Source organism: Scyliorhinus canicula, chromosome 9 (genome assembly GCF_902713615.1).
Source record: "Scyliorhinus canicula chromosome 9, sScyCan1.1, whole genome shotgun sequence".
Taxonomy (NCBI): domain Eukaryota; kingdom Metazoa; phylum Chordata; class Chondrichthyes; order Carcharhiniformes; family Scyliorhinidae; genus Scyliorhinus; species Scyliorhinus canicula.
Window position 1 is genome coordinate 152,766,352 of NC_052154.1, and position 18,339 is coordinate 152,784,690.

The 18,339-nt window shown below is 47.0% G+C and overlaps 1 protein-coding gene across 1 annotated transcript in view; it reads right to left on the bottom strand.

Moving 5' to 3' along the window:
- Positions 1-18,339, bottom strand: part of LOC119971010 (alpha-1,6-mannosyl-glycoprotein 4-beta-N-acetylglucosaminyltransferase-like) — an 80,750-nt gene that overhangs the window by 22,740 nt on the left and 39,671 nt on the right. The window contains 1 exon segment of the mRNA XM_038806127.1: positions 16,513-16,647. Within this exon segment, the coding sequence (XP_038662055.1) occupies positions 16,513-16,632 (120 nt within the window). The 5' untranslated portion in view covers positions 16,633-16,647.

Sequence of the window (18,339 nt, forward strand, 5' to 3'; positions counted from 1 at the left end):
AACGGCAGGCTTACTGGTCTATAATTCCTTGTCTTCTCTCTGACTCCCGTTTTAAATACTGGGGTTGCATTATCTACCCTCTAATCTGTAGAAACTGTTCCAGAGTCAATAGAATCTTGGAAGATGATCACCAACACATACACTATTTCTATGGCCACTTCCTTAAGTACTCTGGGATGTAGATCATCAGATGCTGGGGATTTATCAGCCTTCAATCTCATCAATTTCCCCAATACTATTTCTCTACTAAAACTGATCTCCTTCAGGTCCTCTCTCAGTAAACCCTGTGTCGCCCAACTTTCCTGGTATGTTATTTGTGTCCTCCGTTGTGACGGTAGAAACAAAGTATGTATTTAGTTGGTTAGCCAACGCTTTGTTCCCAATTATAAATTCCCCTGTTTCTGACTGTGATGGACCAATGTTTGTCTTCACCAATCGTTTTCTCTTCACATACCTACAGAAGCTTTTAGAGTCCGTTTTTATGTTCCCTTCAAGCTTACACTCGTACTCTATTTTCCACTTCTTAATTAATCTCTCAGTCCTCCTTTGCTGAACTCTAAATGGTTCCCAACCCTCAAGTCTGTTGTTTTTCTTGCCCAATTTGTGAGCAAAAAATGGCATTCGTGAGTGTGAAGGAGCTGAGGGATCCAGGTGCGATATATGTGATTGTGAGTGGGGTACTGGAAGGGGCACCGGTAGTGTTGGTAAATGTGTATGCCCCAAATTGGGATGATGTGGGTTTTATGAGGGGGTTGCTGGCAGCAATCCCGGATTTGGCCACGTGCCAGTTGATCATGGGAGGAGATTTTAACTGTGTCCTGGAGCCGAGGGTGGATAGATCAAGCCCAGGTCGATGGGTAGGGTATGAATGGCAAGGGAGCTGGGGGGGCGTGGGGGGGGGTTTATGGAGACGGTGGGTATGATGGATCCACGGGGCCTTCAGAACCCAGGGGGGAGTATTCCTTCTTTTCACACGTCTATAAGGTGTATTCGAGGATTGATTACTTTGACATGAGTCGGGAGATTTTGGTTGGGGTGGAGGGGGCAGAGTATGCGGGGATAGTTATCTCGGACCATGCACCCCACTGGCTGGATATTCGGTTCAGTACGGGATGAGAGCAGAGGCCGGGGTGGAGGTTTGACTCGGGGTTGTTGGCGGATGTCCATGGGCCCGGAGAAAGCCTTTGATCGGGTGGCGGTACTTGTTCGAAGTTTTGGGAAGGTTTCGGTTTGGGCCGAGATTTGTGACATGGGTGCAGTTGCTGTATGTGGTGCCAAGAGCGAGGGTGAGGACGAATGATATGAGCTCACGAAGCTTTGACTTACACAGGGATACGAGCCACTGTTGCCGCTGCTGTTTGCGTTGCCATAGAGCCATTGGCGATGGCTCTCAAGGGGTCAGCAGAGGCAGGGGATAATGAGGGGACAGAGGGAGCATCGGGTGTCACTCTATGCTGATGACCTCTTGCTGTGTGTTTCGGACCCGTTGGAGAGTATGGGAAGGATTATGGGCTTGTTGGGGAAGTTTGGAGGGTTCTCGGGATACAAGCTGAATGTAGGGAAAAGCGAGGTAGTCCTGGTGAATGAGCTGGCACAGCGGGCTAATTTAGGGGGGATGCTATTTACGGTAGAGAGGGATAGGTTTAGGTATCTGGGGATTCAGGTAGCGAGGGAATGGACAGGGCTCCATAAGTGGAACTTAACGAAGCTGGTGGAGGGGGCCAGGGAGGATCTTAAGAGGTGGGATACACTGCACTTAACGCTGACAGGGAGGGTCCAAGTGGTGAAAATGAATATTCTGCCGAGGTTCTTGTTTATCTTTCAGACTTTCCCGATCATTATACCAAAGGTCTTTTGTCGGAAAGTGGATACAATCATCTCTGACTTTGTATGGGCGGGGAAGGTGCCGAGGGTGGGGAGGACCCTGCTACAGAGGCAGAGATAGCAGGGGGGGTTGGCGTTGCCAAACTTGCTTCATTATTATTGGGCGGCGAATGTGGACAAGGTGCGGTGGTGGTGGGAAGGAGAAGGGGCAGAGTGGGTTAGGATGGAGGAGGAATCTTGTAAGGGGTCTAGTTTGAGGGCTATGCTGACGGCAGCATTGCCAATGGCTCCGAGTAGGTATTCAGGGAGCCCAGTGGTGCAGTCCACGGTGAAGATATGGAATCAGCTGAGGAGGCATTTTAGGGTGGAAGGGATGTCGGTGCTAACGCCGCTGTGCGAGAATCAAGGGTTTGAGCCGGGGGAGGATGGATAGTGTATATAGGAGGTGGAGGGAAGTGGGGCTGGTCAAGGTGAGGGATTTGTATTTGGAGGAAGGGTTCGCCAGTTTGGAGGGGCTAAGGGAGAGGGTAGAGCTGCCGAGGGGTAGAGAGTTCAGGTATCTACAGCTTATTTGCACGAAAGGTCTGGAAGGGGTTCCCCAGATTGCCGGGATACACCCTGCTGGAGCGACTGCTGCTTCCAGATGTGGAAGGGGTGGGAAGAATTGGGGCTATAAATAAGTGGCTGCGGAGCAGAGAGGCTAGCGGGTGGTAAATATCAAGGAGAAATGGGAAGCGAAGTTGGGAATGGAGATCAATCGGGGCGTATGGAGTGAGGCATTGCGAAGGGTAAACGGGACCTCCTCTTGTGCAAGGACGAGCCTGATACAGTTTAAGGTGGTGCACAGGGTGCATATGACTCGGGTGAGAATGAGTGGGCTCTTTCAGAGGTTAGCAGATAAGTGTGAGAGGTGTGGGCAGGGTCCAGCGAATCATGTGCATATGTTTTGGGGTTGTGAAAAATTGGGAAGATTCTGGGCAGGAGTGTTCGCAGTCTTAGCCAGGATAGTGGAGGAGGGAGTGGACCCGGACCCTTTGGTGGGGATACTTGGGGTTTCAGAGAAGCTGGAGCTCATGGAGAGGAGGAAGGCCGATGTCTTAGCCATCGCCTCTCTGATTGCACGGCGACAGATTTTTCTAGAGTGGCGGTCAGCATCGCCACCGGGGGTAGCAGCATGGTTGGGTAACCTGTATGACTTTCTGCGGTTAGAGAAGATCAAGTATGAGTTCGGGGGCTCAGCAGGGGAGTTTGAGAAAAGGTGGGGATGTTTGTGACTGTGTTTGAGGAGCTGTTCATCGCAGGGGGGTGAGGGGGTGGGGGGTGGGCGATGGGCAGGTGGGGGTGGGGGGGTGAAAAAGGAGAAAAATCTGTCCAAACTGTATGGTTGATTGTTGGGAAGAATGTTTCCCGGGGGTTTATTTGCTGTAACCTACTTTGATATGTTGCTCGTTATGCTTTTCCTTAATTTGCTCTGTTTTAATTACCTTTGCTCAAGAGTCGCCAGGTATCTTTCTGATACCACCACAAGGTTCAAAACCGAATACTGATCAAAGACTCGATACACCAGTTAGTAAGTTTGAAATCAATGCACATTTATTTACACACAGGGTCAATTATTGCTCATGCACAAACTCTACTCACTAAAGTACAACTACTACTAAAAGCCTATACTTAGCTTCGGGCGCCCACTCAGTCAGAGGAACAATGGCCGTTGTCCGGTTTTGATACTGCTGGCTTCGAACTGGTATGGAATAGTAGCTAGGAGCGCCTATCTCGTAGCGTGCGTTGACCTTAGACTTACTTGGCTGGTGCTTGGCGGGCCTCTCTTCGCTGAGAGCCAAAAGCCAAGGTGAAGATGAAGAGTTCAAGAGTTCTTGAGAGAGCGCTCTGACCTTGGAGACTCTGTTTTATACCCCAAAGGGTTTCGCGCCTTTAGAACATAGAACATAGAACAGTACAGCACAGAACAGGCCCTTCAGCCCTCGATGTTGTGCCGAGCAATGACCACCCTACTCAAACCCACGTATCCACCCTATACCCGTAACCCAACAACTCCCCCTTAACCTTACTTTGTTTAGGACACTACGGGCAATTTATCATGGCCAATCCACCTAACCCGCACATCTTTGGACTGTGGGAGGAAACCGGAGCACCCGGAGGAAACCCACGCACACACGGGGAGGACGTGCAGACTCCACACAGACAGTGACCCAGCTGGGAATCGAACCTGGGACCCTGGAGCTGTGAAGCATTTATGCTAACCACCATGCTACCGTGCTGCCCCCACCATGCTACCGTGCTGCCCAGTTTCTGAACTTGGTCCCAATTAATTGGACCATGTCCCAATCATTTGTATCGATTCTCTCCAATAAAGGGGCCGTTCCTCGATCACTGGGCGGGCCCTAGGTGACCGTTGGCCTGCCTTTGTTTTAGTCTCCACTGGCGCCGGGGAGTCTGCCCTGGTACCGATTGTTTAAATGTTTCTCTTTTGTCCCCGGAGATAGCTCATTACTATGCTAATGGCTTGTAGTATCAGTTCTGTCTGGGACCTGCAAGTTCCAATCCACAGGCAAACCTTGCACCTGCTTGTCTTCCTAGTACTGTCCAATTTTCCCTGTATTCTTTGCGAATGTCCATTTTGGAATCGGGACGTGGCCACCCCAGGTGGCTAGAGATACAAGTTTGAATAAAATGCATTTTTTTTTAAATGCATTTTTCTTGACAATGAAATGGACCTTCAACAGCAGTTCATCAGCAGAGCAATTATTTAAATTTAATGTTTTTTATTCATTCATGGGATGCAGGCGTCGCTAGCTGGGCCATAATTTCTTGCCCATCCCTGAGGGCAATTAAGAGTCAACCACATTGCTGTGGATCTGGAGTCACATGTAGGGCTGACCAGGTAAAGACAACAGATTTCCTCCCCTGAAGAACTTTCATGAACGAGATGGGTTTTTATGCCAACAATTATTTCATTTTTTTTAAAATTTAGAGTACCCAATTATTTTTTTCCAATTAAGGGGCAATTAACCTACCCTGCACATCTTTTTGAGTTGTGGGGGGTGAGACCCAAACGGACACGGGGAGATGTGCAAACCCCACACGGACAGTGACCTGGGGCCGGGATCAAACGCGGGCCCTCAGTGCCCTGAGGCAGCAGTGCTAACCACTGCGCTGCCCATGACAATGGTTTCATGGTTGGACTTCATTCTTAGACTTTTAATTCCAAATTCTTTTTTTTCATGAAATTCAAAATTCATCAACCTGGCGGGATTCGAAGCAGGGTCAAAGCGTTGCCTTGGGTTTCTGGATTACTAGTCCAGCGGCAATACCACTCCGCCACTTCCTCCCCCTAGGCTGACACCCCAGTGGTGCTGTTGGAGCATTGCACTGCCAGAGGCTCCATCTTCTAGATGAGATGAAAAACACACCCTCCCCCCCCACCCCCCCCCCCCCCCCCCCCCCCCCCGCCCCCCATAGCCACTTTTCGACAAGCAGTGAGCAGCCGCTTCTGTGTGAGGAGTGGAGCTCCCCCTTAGCACACACAGACAGGCTGAAAAACATGCTCGCCATGTTTACTGCTTGGTCCACCGCGGTACATCTGCCATTACAATCATTGCGATGAGGAGTCATTTACAGTATGGAAAAAGGCAGTATGCCTCTCTGCAGAGCAAACCAATCAGTCACACTCCCCACACTACATCCCTGTAGCCCCACAGGGTTTTTTTCCCTCCAGTGTAATCCAATTTGCTTCTTAAATCATGGATCGTCTCTTCTTTCATCACTCTCATGGGTGCGAGTGCCAGGACATTAACACTCGCTACATAGAGAGCTTCCCCTCACAACTCCTCTCCCCCCTCCCTCGCCACAAACCTTAAATCTGTGTCCTCTAGTCCTGGTACCATCCGTCTACCTTATGCAAACCTGTCATAATTTTGTACACCGCTATTAAATCTCCTTTGCTTCGAAGAGCAGGCGTGGGGGTAATGGCGATAGTGCCACCCTGAAACTGAAGTTGGGAGTAGGCAAACTTGTCCTTTTGTTATTTTTAAAAGGGGCCTGACATATGATTCTTTGGGATGGGGATGGTGAGGAAATATCAGTCACAGAGTGTTCTGTGTACATATTTAAATGCACAAGAAGGTCAAAGAACCATTCCTCACCCCCACAGCAGAAGGTGCACATCAGGAAGAACAGTGGGCGCCATCACCGGTGATTATCCATCCTTTTTCACAACATCGAGGGCCGAAGGGCCTGTTCTGTGCTGTACTGTTCTATGTTCTATGTTCTATCCCTTCAAATTTTTATTATCCTTTCACAGGGTGTGGGCATTGCTGGCACCCCCATCCCTAATTGCCCTTGAACTGAGTGGCTTGCTGGGTCATTTCAGAGTCAACCACATTGCTGTGGATCTGGAATCACATGTAGGCCAGACCAGGTAAGGACTGCAGATTTCCTTCCCTAAAGGATATACGTGAACTAGATGGGTTTTTATGACAATCGACGATGGTTTCATGGTCATTATTAGACTTTTAATTCCAGATTTTTATCGAATTCAAATTTCACCATGTGCCATGGCGGGATTCGAACCTGGGTCCCAGAGCATTACCCTGGGTCTCTGGATTACTATCCCAGTGGCAATACCACCAAACCACCATCTCACAGAATCAGCGGTGTATCCAACAACAATATCTGTGTCCATTCTCTGAATTTATGCAGCACCTTTAACGTAATAAAACGTTCCCAGATGTTTCGCAGAGTTTGACACCAAGTCACCAAAGGAGATATTTTGAGGTGACCCAAAGCTGGATTTTAAGGAGCGTCTTAAGGGAGGAGAGTGAGATGGAGAGGTGCGGCGAGGAGAATTCCAGAGCTTTGGGACCAGGAAACTGAATGCAATGTTGAGCAATTAAAATGGAAGGTGTGCAATAATTGGATGTAAAGCAGAGGGCGGGGAGATTACAAAGAAAGTCTAAATCTAAATATAGAGGATATAATTCAGAGAAAGGACACATATTATTATGGTTATTACTGAACAATGTCCTTGGTTACTGGTAGCCCTCTCATCTCAGAGGTTTTGCCATCATTGAGTCTGTGCAGCTTCCAATTGATTAAAACCCCCTTTTGAAGAATGACATTCGTCTACCTTTGCTCTTTGTCTTTTAAACCTCTTGAACTTCTCGGTTATAGAGAAACAAAATATTTTCTCCTCCTTACTAAAATCTCTCCTCCTTGAGATCATCTGGATAAATTTCTTGTGTGCTGTTTCTATGGCTTTGACATTCTTCCTATTACGATCTGTTGTGAAGGTGAAGCTGCACATAACTTGGCCTGTCAGTTGAATTCACGCTAAACACAAAGGCTGCGTAGCTTCTGCTTTGGATGCAATCAATAAAATCATCCATGAACCAGCAGCATCGGACAGTATCAAAACGGAACACAACCACTTTCTTTTTCCTCGATTTAAAATAAAAATTCTTGATATGTTTAAGAAAGGTAACCTGAAAACAGGTTATCAACAACTAGGGTAAACAGTCCACCTTGTGAATAATTTCACTTTAGATCACTGGGAATGACTTTAAAACAAAAATACTACACTGAAATTTCAAATAGTTTTGTTGGTGTATACCAGTTTGTTTCTTAGTGCATCAGGTCCAGAACGCCACGTGATCATACCCCAGAGGCACCCCCTCACCCCCACAACATGTGCTGCAGTGGAAGTCCCGAAGGTCTGGGTGTCTGATGGGTATCCAGAACCCTCCAGAAATGCCCCCAACTTTGAGTTAGAGACTTTGGACGGTTGACATTTTCCAATATAGTTACCCAGGAAAAGTTAAACAATAGCTCGCCTCCACCACATGTGTGAGGTTGGGGCTGATACAGCTGAAGGTAGTGTATAGAGCGCACCTTACAAGGGCGAGGATGAGCCGGCTCTTTGAGGGGGTACAAGATGAGTGTGAACATTGCGGGGGTGCCCCGCAAACCACATTCATATGTTTTGGTCCTGTCCAATGCCAGAGGATTACTGGAAGGAGGTGTTTAGGGTAATCTCTAAAGTGGTGCAAGTGAAACTGGACCCAGGCCCTCGGGAGGCCATATTCGGGGTGTCGGACCAGTCGAGGTTGGAAACGGGCGTGGAGGCAGATGTTGTAGCCTTCGCATCGTTGATCGCCTGAAGGCGGATCCTGTTACGGTGGAGATCAACCTCTCCACCCTGTGCCCTGGCCTTGCGGGGGATCTGCCAGAATTCTTAATGCTTGAAAAGGTCAAATTTGAACTGAGGGGAAGGATGGAGGGGTTCTACAATTCATGGGTGTTATTCATTATGCATTTTCGGGAATTGGATGACATCGAACATTAGGGGTGTTGGGGGCTGGGAGGGTTGGGGGAAGGGGGACTGTGTGTTAATGGTGACTATGGGTGATTCCTGATTCCCGTTTGTCATTTATTTATGTTAACATGCGGGCCAATGTCTGGGGTTTGGTGGGAGGATGGGATTGTTGTTGATATGGGGATTGACATTACATTCGTTACTGATTATTGTTTATTGTTGGATGTAAATTTGGGAGAAAATATGAAAAAGGAGATCAGCAAATATTTTTTTAAAAATAAAAGAACAGCTCTAACTGCTGGGGAACTACACCGCCAATACCTTCATGACTCCCAGTGGAACTCCTAACCCCACCCCACCAACTACTAACCTGACTAACCCTCCAACTGTAACAAATTCCCCACAGGCTGACTACCATCCTGACCAGCAGACCCCCCCCCCCCAACCACTACACAAGCAGGCTACCCCTCGGACAGCTTACTCCCTCACCCAGCTGCCACTTTACCTCCTATTCCCTCACACACTTCCCTTCTCTCACAGCTTCTCAAAATAGCTTTGGAACGTTCAAAAGTATTGGAATACGGCGGATAATGCCATATAATAATAATAATCTTTATTATTGTCACAAGTAGTCTTACATTAACACTGCAATGAAGTTACTGTGAAAAGCCCCTCGTCGCCATATGCCAGCGCCTGTTCGGGTACACAGAGAGAGAATTCAGAATGTCCAATCCACCTAACAAGCACGTCTGTAGGGACTTGTGGGAGGAAACCGGAACACCCGGAGGAAACCCACGCTGACACAGGGAGAGCATGCAGACTCTGCACAGACGGTGACCCAAGCCAGGAATCGAACCTGGGACCCTGGCACAGTGAAGCAACTGTGCTAACCATTGTGCTACCATGCCGTATCTCTCTGAGGCTCCCTGCTAGGATTGCTGCACTACCCGAGTTTGGAACCATCCTCCCTTGAAGACAGGCCTGAAAATCGTAGGGAGAAAAGTAGGTAACACATTGTCTGATCTGTGTTGGAAATAGAGATTCCCACCCAGATTGGAGGTTCTGGGCATATGAAAATGAAATGAAATGAAATGAAAATCGCTTATTGTCACCAGTAGGCTTCAATGAAGTTACTGTGAAAAGCCCCTAGTCGCCACATTCCGGCGCCTGTCCGGGGAGGCTGGTACGGGAATTGAATCGTGCTGCTGGCCTGCTTGGTCTGCTTCAAAAGCCAGCGATTTAGCCCAGTGAGCTAAACCAGCCCCTATAAGTTACTGTGAAAAGCCCCTAGTCGCCACATTCCGGCGCCTGTCCGGGGAGGCTGGTACGGGAATCGAACCGTGCTGCTGGCCTGCTTTAAAAGCCAGCGATTTAGCCGAGTGAGCTAAACCAGAAGGAGGCCAGTCAGCCCATCAAGTCCTGTCCGGCTCTCCGTAGAACAATCCTGTTCGGCCCATTCCCCTGCTCTATCACCGTGCCTGAACGATTTCCTTTTGAAATCATTTTTCTTTTCCGTTTCCATCGCCCTCATAAGCAATGAATTTGAGGTCATTACCACTCTGCAGCAGAAGTTTCTTCCTTGCATCCACCTGGAACTCCTGCTCAAAGCCTTAAATATGTACCTCCTAATAAATCCCTTTGTACCATCAACTAATGAAAACTACATTTCACTGCCTTCTTTATCTAAATCTGCCATACTCTTGTACACTTCTAACAAATCTCTCCTCAATCTCCTTTGTCCCAAGGGTACAACTCCAGCTTCTCCAAACCAACCTGATGGCTCAAATCCCTCATTCCTGAAACCATCCTGGTAAATGTCCTCTACACCCTCTTAAGAAGGTAACTTCCCTACTTTTGTATTCAATACCTCTACTTATGAAGCCCAAGATTTTGACATGGCAACATGCAGACACTAGAAACCTGAAATAAAAACACGAGAATGCTGGAAATATTCAGCAGGTCAGGCAGCTTGTGTGGAGGGAGAAACATGTTTCAGATCTGTGACCATTAGAACCAGACCTGAAATGTTAATTCTGCTACTCTCTCCGTAGGTGTTGCCAGACCCCCCCCGATGTATTTCCAGCATTTTCTGCCTTTACTTCAACTGTGAATATGTTCCCACTAGTACCTGGACAAAAATGAGCGTAATTTCAAGATCCTTTGTTAATCAGTGGAATCAGCAAAATCTCGCAATGTGGGCCTGGGGGCATGACCGCTTTTGAGGGCAGTGTGATGTTCTCTGTTGTGTCTATCAGGATGTCTTGAGAATGTAGTGTTGAACAAAGAACATCCAGCTAAGTAAATGAACAAATCGGATTTATTTACACTACTTAAAAAAGATTCGAACAAGTCACAAGGTATAAGTTATTAAATTAAACTCTACGATATCTCTAACTACAGAACTCTATACTATGCTACTAATCTATCTCACGCCTAAGCACTTCCTTCCAGAATCCCAGGAGTCAAATGATATTTATATGACTGCTCCTTATCTCTATCTGGTGGTAAGAAATTGTTAACCCTTTGTATTCCTTACAATATATATATATATTGTTACAGGCAGGACCCAACCCGTGTGAACTGAACCTTGACCGAGTGGAAGTGATCTTTGGGTTTAAATCACTGGCACTTAAAATTCTCCCAAACTTTAGACCAATTTGAGCTGATACTAGCAATTGCAAAACATTTATATCTTCGCTACCCCATCTCCTGTGATGTTGTTCGGATTGAGTCAGACATTAATTATATTGTTACCAAGGGTGTGGCTGCCTTTGATGGTGGTGGATCAGGAGTGGAAGACATAATTGGACTGCAAGAGTTTTCTAAAAAGACAGACATTGGTGGGAAGAACAGGCTCCCCGCACCCCCCGCTATGTTTTTATGTGGCTTCATGCAGCAAGATATGTTCAGTTTTCTGAACATAGTGAATTGTGTAGATTTTTAAATTTGTTCATGGGGTGTGGGCATTGAGGGCTTGGCCAGCATTTGTTGCACATTCCTAATAGTCTTTGAGAAGGTAATTGTGAGTCGTCTCCTTAAACCACTTCTGTTCATCTGGTGCGGATTCACCAACAGTGCAGCTGGGAAGGGAGCTCCAGGAATTTGAACCCGGATGATGAAGAAATGGGATGTATTTCCAAAGTCAGGATTGTGTGTGAGACTGCGAGGTGAAATTGTAAGCGGTGTACCCATATGTTTGCACCCATGTGTTTTAATACATCCTTTTAGAGTTAAAGTATTTTAATTATTATTTTTTTCTTTAAGGAGATCTTATGGTGACCCAACCTCCTGAAGCTCAGGACTTAATGGCCAAGGAAGGTACACTCAAAACTTGGCCAAACAAGTTGAGTGTCAACCTGTAAATCCTCCTAACATGCCAATGGCTGGCAATAAGAGGATGAGAGACTCCTGGTCGGCCAAGCCCGATGTGGAGTGGCTCCCCTCAACCTCTGGTGACAGACCTGTTCCATGAATAACTAGCCATGGAAATAACTAGCTAGCACATCACTAGGTGCAGGAAGAGAATTGGATTGGATATTTTTCTTTAATTGACTGCATCCTGGGGCTACATGTCAAGCTCCGACTTGCTCTGGATAATTACCAGGCTTGTTGCCTGAAGGATGTTAACCCAAGTGGCAGTAACAGGGCTGTGCTGGAATAACTCATTCTGATATATCACTGCGCTTCTGCCATTAGCGTATTCTGGTGCTGTATCATGTCCAGACATGTAAATGGGCTCACAGCATGCCCATCACCTGCCTCCTTGGAATTCCCTAGAATTTACTATGAGGAAGAACATTGTTTCAAGGTTTCATCTGTTACTTGCCCTGTGAACAGGCTATGGATTAGAAATTGGACTGAACCGATGAAATTCAAGCTTTAAGTTGTTTCTTGCATAGTTTTAAAATTGAGATTATGCATGTTGTAGAGGTTTTTTAAATCACTATTCTCTCTGATATTTTTAATTGTTTTCTATAGCGTGAACAGAGTTTTCATTTCTGATATTACGCCAGATTTCCAGCTCCTGCGGTCTTTTGCTTTTACATTCCACTTAAATGTGTCTTCTTGGTGTTAGTGCTTATAAAGGTGCAAGCTACAAACAATGTTTTGGATGTCTATTCAGACACTGGAGTTCAAACAGCCTCTGGTGATCAGCGCGTGGTTGAGACGACCAAAGGAAAGATAATCCCTCTACATAATGGGCTGTTACATTCTGCAATTGCACCTGCACCTGAATAATCCCCCACATGTTGATTGGTCACATAACAGCCTCCAGCTGTTGTCGGGAAGAATTGAAGATTGGATATCAGACAAGCCATCATATGTCACTGTGACCATTTGGCCGAGTCAGATTTCAGCAATTACTGATAATGTCGTTTGCACACATTACCAAAATCCCAACGTCTGAAGAGCTAAAATAGAGAAATAGGAAGTTGCAAAGAACTTCCTTTTGAGGGATTAAAGGATTAAATCACAGGACAGGGACACACAAATCTCTTCATGATGATTACCTCGGAATCATTCATTATCTGGGTGATTTCTCAACATCCTTGTTGTTGATAAGATGTTTCCCCTGGTTGGGAATTTACTGTCCCGGCCTCAGGATGTCGGGCATTTAGATGGTAGATGAGGAGAAATTTCTTCACTCAGATGGTTGTGAATCGTAGGAATTTTCTACCAAAGAACCGTGGATGCCCAGTTTTTGAGCATTTTTGAAGCTGAGGTGGATTAGATTTTTGGCTACTAAGGGAATGAGGGAAATGGGGATAATAAGGAAGGCATTGTCAAAATAGATCAGCCACAATGTTATTGAACACTTGAGGGGCCAAATGACCTCTTCTAGCTCCTATTTCTTATGTTTTTATGAGTTATGGGCAGTCTTGGAAGGTAAGCTTGAAGCCCGGGGGGCGGTAAGTGGCAGGGTGAGTTTTTAAATCATTCTTGGCATGTGGGCATTGCTGGCAGGGCCAATTGTCCCTGAGAAGGTGGTAGTGAGTCGCCATCTTGAACCAATGCAGTCCCTGTAATGTACGTACACCCACACTGTTGTTAGGGAGGGAAGTACCAGGATTTCGACTCGGGGGCAGTGAAGGAATGGCTGTCCAATCAGGATAATGAGTAACTTGTAGGGAAAAATCCATGTTTTCATGAGGCATGTTACAGCTTTCTGTCAACGTTGAGTTAAAAAGTTTAAGATTATAACTGCTGCTCCCAACTTGTCAGACAGCAGCTGTTAATATTTGTTGTTATTTTCACCGCCTACTAGGCACACATTTTGTTTCTTTACTCTCCCATTAACATCTGCTTTTGCCTTGCAGAATCACGCCTTTCATGATTTCGCTCATCAGTTGTGACTCTGTAGGTAGCACTCTCGTCTCCGTTGTGAGTTCAAGTCCCACTCCAGAACTCAAGCACAAAATTCCAGGCTGAGACTCTGCTGAGGGAGTGTTGCACTGTTGGAGGTGCCATCTTTTGGATCAAATGTTAAACTGATGCCCACACAGGTGAATGTAAAAGAAAATCCCAGTGCACTATTTTGAAGAAGAGTGGGAGAATTTTTCCCCAGTGTCCTGGTCAGCATTTAATCCTTCAATCCCCATCACTAAAGAGATTATCTGGTCATTATCACATTACTGGTTGTGGGAGCTGGCTGTGTGACTATTGGCTGCCATATTTCTCACATGACAACAGTATTTTTTTCAGCATATCTTCACACACACTCTTTTCTCTTTGGGGAATAGTGGGGAAAGGTTTCCCAAGCTGATTATCAGCCCTTTGAACCACATTATGAACTCTCCTCCCATGACCAACAGTTCCTGGTGTTGAACTTGAACCTGGAGCATCTGGTCCAGTGATAGTGACACTACCACTGTGCCACTAGACTTCCACAACAATATGTCATTGGTTGTAAATGCTTTGGACGTTTGGAGGTCATGAAAGGTACTATATCAATGCAAGCTTTTCTTTTTTTTCCCCTCATTTAATTCATCCTGCCTTCCACCCTATCACGGACCTTCCCTTTTGTTCTCACTTCTCTCCATCCTTTCCATGGGCCTGTTACTTGCTTATAACCTATTATAAATCTAAAGTTTTCCAGTTCTGATGAAATATCATAGACCTATAATGTTAACTCTGCTTCTCTCCCCACAGATGCTGAGCATTTCTAGTGGTTTCTCAATTTGTGCACAGCAAGCTCCCCAAACAGCATCGCGCTAATGAGCAATTTGTATTTCCGAGGTTGGTTGAGGGACGAATATTGGCCAGGGCATCGAGGATAAATTCCCTGTTCTTTGAAATAGTGTCATTGAATCTTTCGCATCCTTCTGAGAGGGCGGGCAAGGACTTGGTTTGATGTTGCATACAAAAGACAGCCTTGATTTTGTATTCAGTTCCTGGGATTTGAACCCACAACCTTCTGATTCAGCAGCGAGAGTGCTGCCCACTCGGCCATGACGGATTAATGCAAGTTAATTTTCTCTCCACCCTTAATTACAACTACGCACGATGCGCTGACTCGCTTTTCTCTTTCCACGTGCTGACTGACCTGTTGTGCATTTTCAATTATCACTGCTTTGATTTCAGATCTGAAAACAGAAATTGCTGGTAAAACTCTTCATTTTTTAATTTTAATTTCAGATTTTGCTTTCCTACCTTTAATTATTTTGGAGGTGAGCTGCGCTGCCTCTTTTGTTGTGTTATTTTGAAAAAGTTTTTTTTATTGAGTATTTTTAAGCTATACAAGACAAAAGCAATTGTGAACGTACATTGAAAGATATCAGGAGTGAAATAATAAAGTAATAATACTGCAAAATAAAACATTACAACAGTAAAGAAGAAAAAGAAAAGGAAGAATTGCATTCACATCGGTTGTGTTTGGCTATACATTGATTGCAGCTTCTTGTTTTGTGCTCTCCAATGGGTTCGCGACCCCCCTTCCCCTTCTGGTTATCTGGCGTGCCCTCTTTCCTCTTCAGCTCCTGTTTTCTGTTCTTGTGCGATTGCTGATGCCATGTATTTTGCTGTTTGCTTGCTGATCTTGCTTGGGTTCTATGTTTCACTGTTCCCTCCCCACCCTCCCCCTACCCCTTTCATTGGCATACGTTATTGTGTTGTGGCTTTCAGCTCCCTCTGGTTTACTGGCTGCAAACAGGTTTTGGAACCACTGAGTGAATGGCCCTCACGTTTTGTGGAAACATTCTTCCGACCCCTGTATGGCAAATTTGATTGTCTCCATCTGGAGAAATTCCGTTAGGTCGGACAGCCAGTCTGCAGGTTTGCGTGGTGCTGCCGATCGCCAGTCGAGCAGGATTCCCCAGCTGTTGCGGTGGTCATGGGTATGTCCTCGTTGCCCTACATAAGAGGTTTTTGACCTGCATGTGTCTTAGTTCATTCCCGCCTGTCAGCTTGAACGTCTCTGTTAGTTCCTTGGGTATTCTCAGTCTGTGCCTGTGTAGAATCCCCTAACTGTCAACGTTCCTCCATCCCGTCTCCACCTTTTGAAGGTGGCATCCATTATTGCGGGTGTGATCCTGTGGTTATTGCAGATGGGGGGCCTTAATGGACATTTTGGTTAGCCCGAAGTGCTGTCGCAGTTGGTTCCACGACCCACCACAGGGCTTGTTGAGTATTTGTTTGGTGGAGATAGGAATGCTGCAGTGGCCAGGGTCCGGAGGGAGGTCCCCCTGCAGAAGCCCTCTGGTTTAGCTCACTTGGCTAAATCGCTGGCTTTTAAAGCAGACCAAGCAGGCCAGCAGCACGGTTCGATTCCCGTACCAGCCTCCCCGGACAGGCGCCGGAATGTGGCGACTAGGGGCTTTTCACAGTAACTTCATTGAAGCCTACTCGTGACAATAAGCGATTTTCATTTCATTTCATTTCATAAGCACCCACTCGGCTTCTGGCTCTTTTATCAACTACCTTACTGTGATACCGTCAATTCACTGAGAGACTGAGAGTGAATGAACATTAGGCTTTATTAACCATGAAGTCACCTAGCCAGAGTCAGCTGTACAGATGAGTGCCACCCACAGGTGGCCGGTCTATATATGGCCCCGGTGAGGGCGGAGCAGAGGCAGAGCCCACCGGGGTTCCTGTACAGTACCTGGAAGTAGCCCATATCATCACTTCCAGGTCATAGGTCACAAGAGGTCACATTATTATACAGGCAGCTCATGCATTAGGTGAATACATTCACCACATTTACCCTCTCAGCAGTTGCCGCCCAGTTGTTTTGTTTGGATCCCTAGATAGCGGAATTTGTGTTGGACCTGTTTAAATGGCATTCCCTCCAGCTCTGCCCCTCCTCCTTGCGGATTCACCGGGAAGATCATTGTTGTATTATTTTGATGTCCTCTTACCGTGCTCTTGACTTTCTCAATTCCCATTTCGTCATGGAGGATAAAAACAGCTGCCAGGAACAGGATAAAGCAACACAGATTCCTGCATCGAAAGCACTGGGAAAATAGTCTCCATTCCATCACACCTTTAGACTCCTAAAAAGGAACACACAATCAGAGATATTTACAACCTTCCGTTGGGTCTGCTGCCTCCTAGTGCCAGAAAGGAGTAATTTATTAAACCAAAAAGAACACACTTTTCTATTGCGCTTTTCTCGTTCTCAGGCTATCCCAATGTAGTCACAGGCAGCAATATGATAATCAGCAGACAATGGCTGCAATTCTCTGGCATCATTGTGCTCGCGCGACAGCATACTTGACTGGTGAATCCTGGGACAGCCCTCCCGTGGGCTTCCTGGCAGCCTCCGCGCCTCACGGGATTCACCCAAATCGGAACTCCTCCCAAAAAGGGCAGGATCAAACGACGCACGCTTAAACCTATTTGAGGCCTATTTACCCAGGATCTACCGGCCTCCCTTGATTCACCGACCTCCCCAGGGAGGCTGCAGTCGGGTGCCGATCAATGCTGGTCCACAAGAACATGGACCAGGCGGGGCAGCACCCGAGGGTCTCCCGGGCAATCGGAGACCCCTGGGTGGTCAAGGATAGTGCACAGCGGCACGCGGTCCTCCCCCTGGAACGTGGGCACCTTGGCACCACCAAGCTGGCAGGAGCACTGCCCGGATGCCAGGGTGCAGTGCATGGGTGCCCAGGTACCAGGGGGAGGAATGGGTGCTGCCCTGCACTATCCTTGACCACCTGGGGGTCTCCGAGGGAGGCCATGCCCATGAAAGGAGGGTTGAGAGGGTGTTTGCAGGGCCTCCAGAAGATTGGGGGTTGATGGGTGGGGGTCCTGGAAGGGGTGGTGCTGCAAGGGGGCTTGTGGGGGGCCTAACGAGGGGGGCCTTCAGGGACCACAAGTCGAGTGTCCTTCCTTGGAGGGTGTGGGTAGAGCCCATGTGTGTGGGGTGTGACATTTCCCATGGGTAGGGTGTGTGGGGACCCACAAGCTCATTTAGAGATCGGGGCACCCTTTCAAAATGGGGCCCCAAGCTCTGAGTTCAGCTCTCCAGTGCTGGAAAAAAACTCTTAAGTCTGGGCTAAACCGGAGAGGAACTCCCCAGGGTCCAAAAAAGTGACAAAGTGTCATTAGATAGCAGTGGGAAACTTGCCGTAGTAATGTCTTCCAGAGAATTGTGCCAAATGTGTTTTAGTGATGTTGGTTGAGGGATAAAGGTTGACGAAGGCACCTCTGTGAAGCTGCTGCTAATGTTTGGGTTCAACTGTTCCAATGCTGTCAACATCGTCTTCCATCCTCCATAAGCATTCACTCAACCAAAACTCTACTGCCCAGATCCCAATTCGAAGAGAGTTCATTCACCCATCACTCCCACGTTACTGGTCTATGTTGGCTTCTGACCTGGCAACACCTTAAATTTAAAATTCTCGGGCAGCACGGTGGCCTAGTGGTTAGCACAGCTGCCTCACGGCACTGAGGTCCCAGGTTCGATCCCGGCTCTGGGTCACTGTCTGTGTGGAGTTTGCACATTCTCCCCGTGTCTGCGTGGGTTTCGCCCCCACAACCCAAAAATGTGCAGAGTAGGTGGATTGGCCATGCTAAATTGCCCCTTAATTAGAAAAAATAATTGGGTAATCTAAATTTAAAAAAAAAAATTTTTTTAATTCTCAGCCTCTTGTTCAAATCTCTGCATGACCTCGCCCCTCCCCATCGCTAGTAACCGTGTAGCCCTAATGCAACCTCTTCCATCCTTCCAACTCTTTGAGATC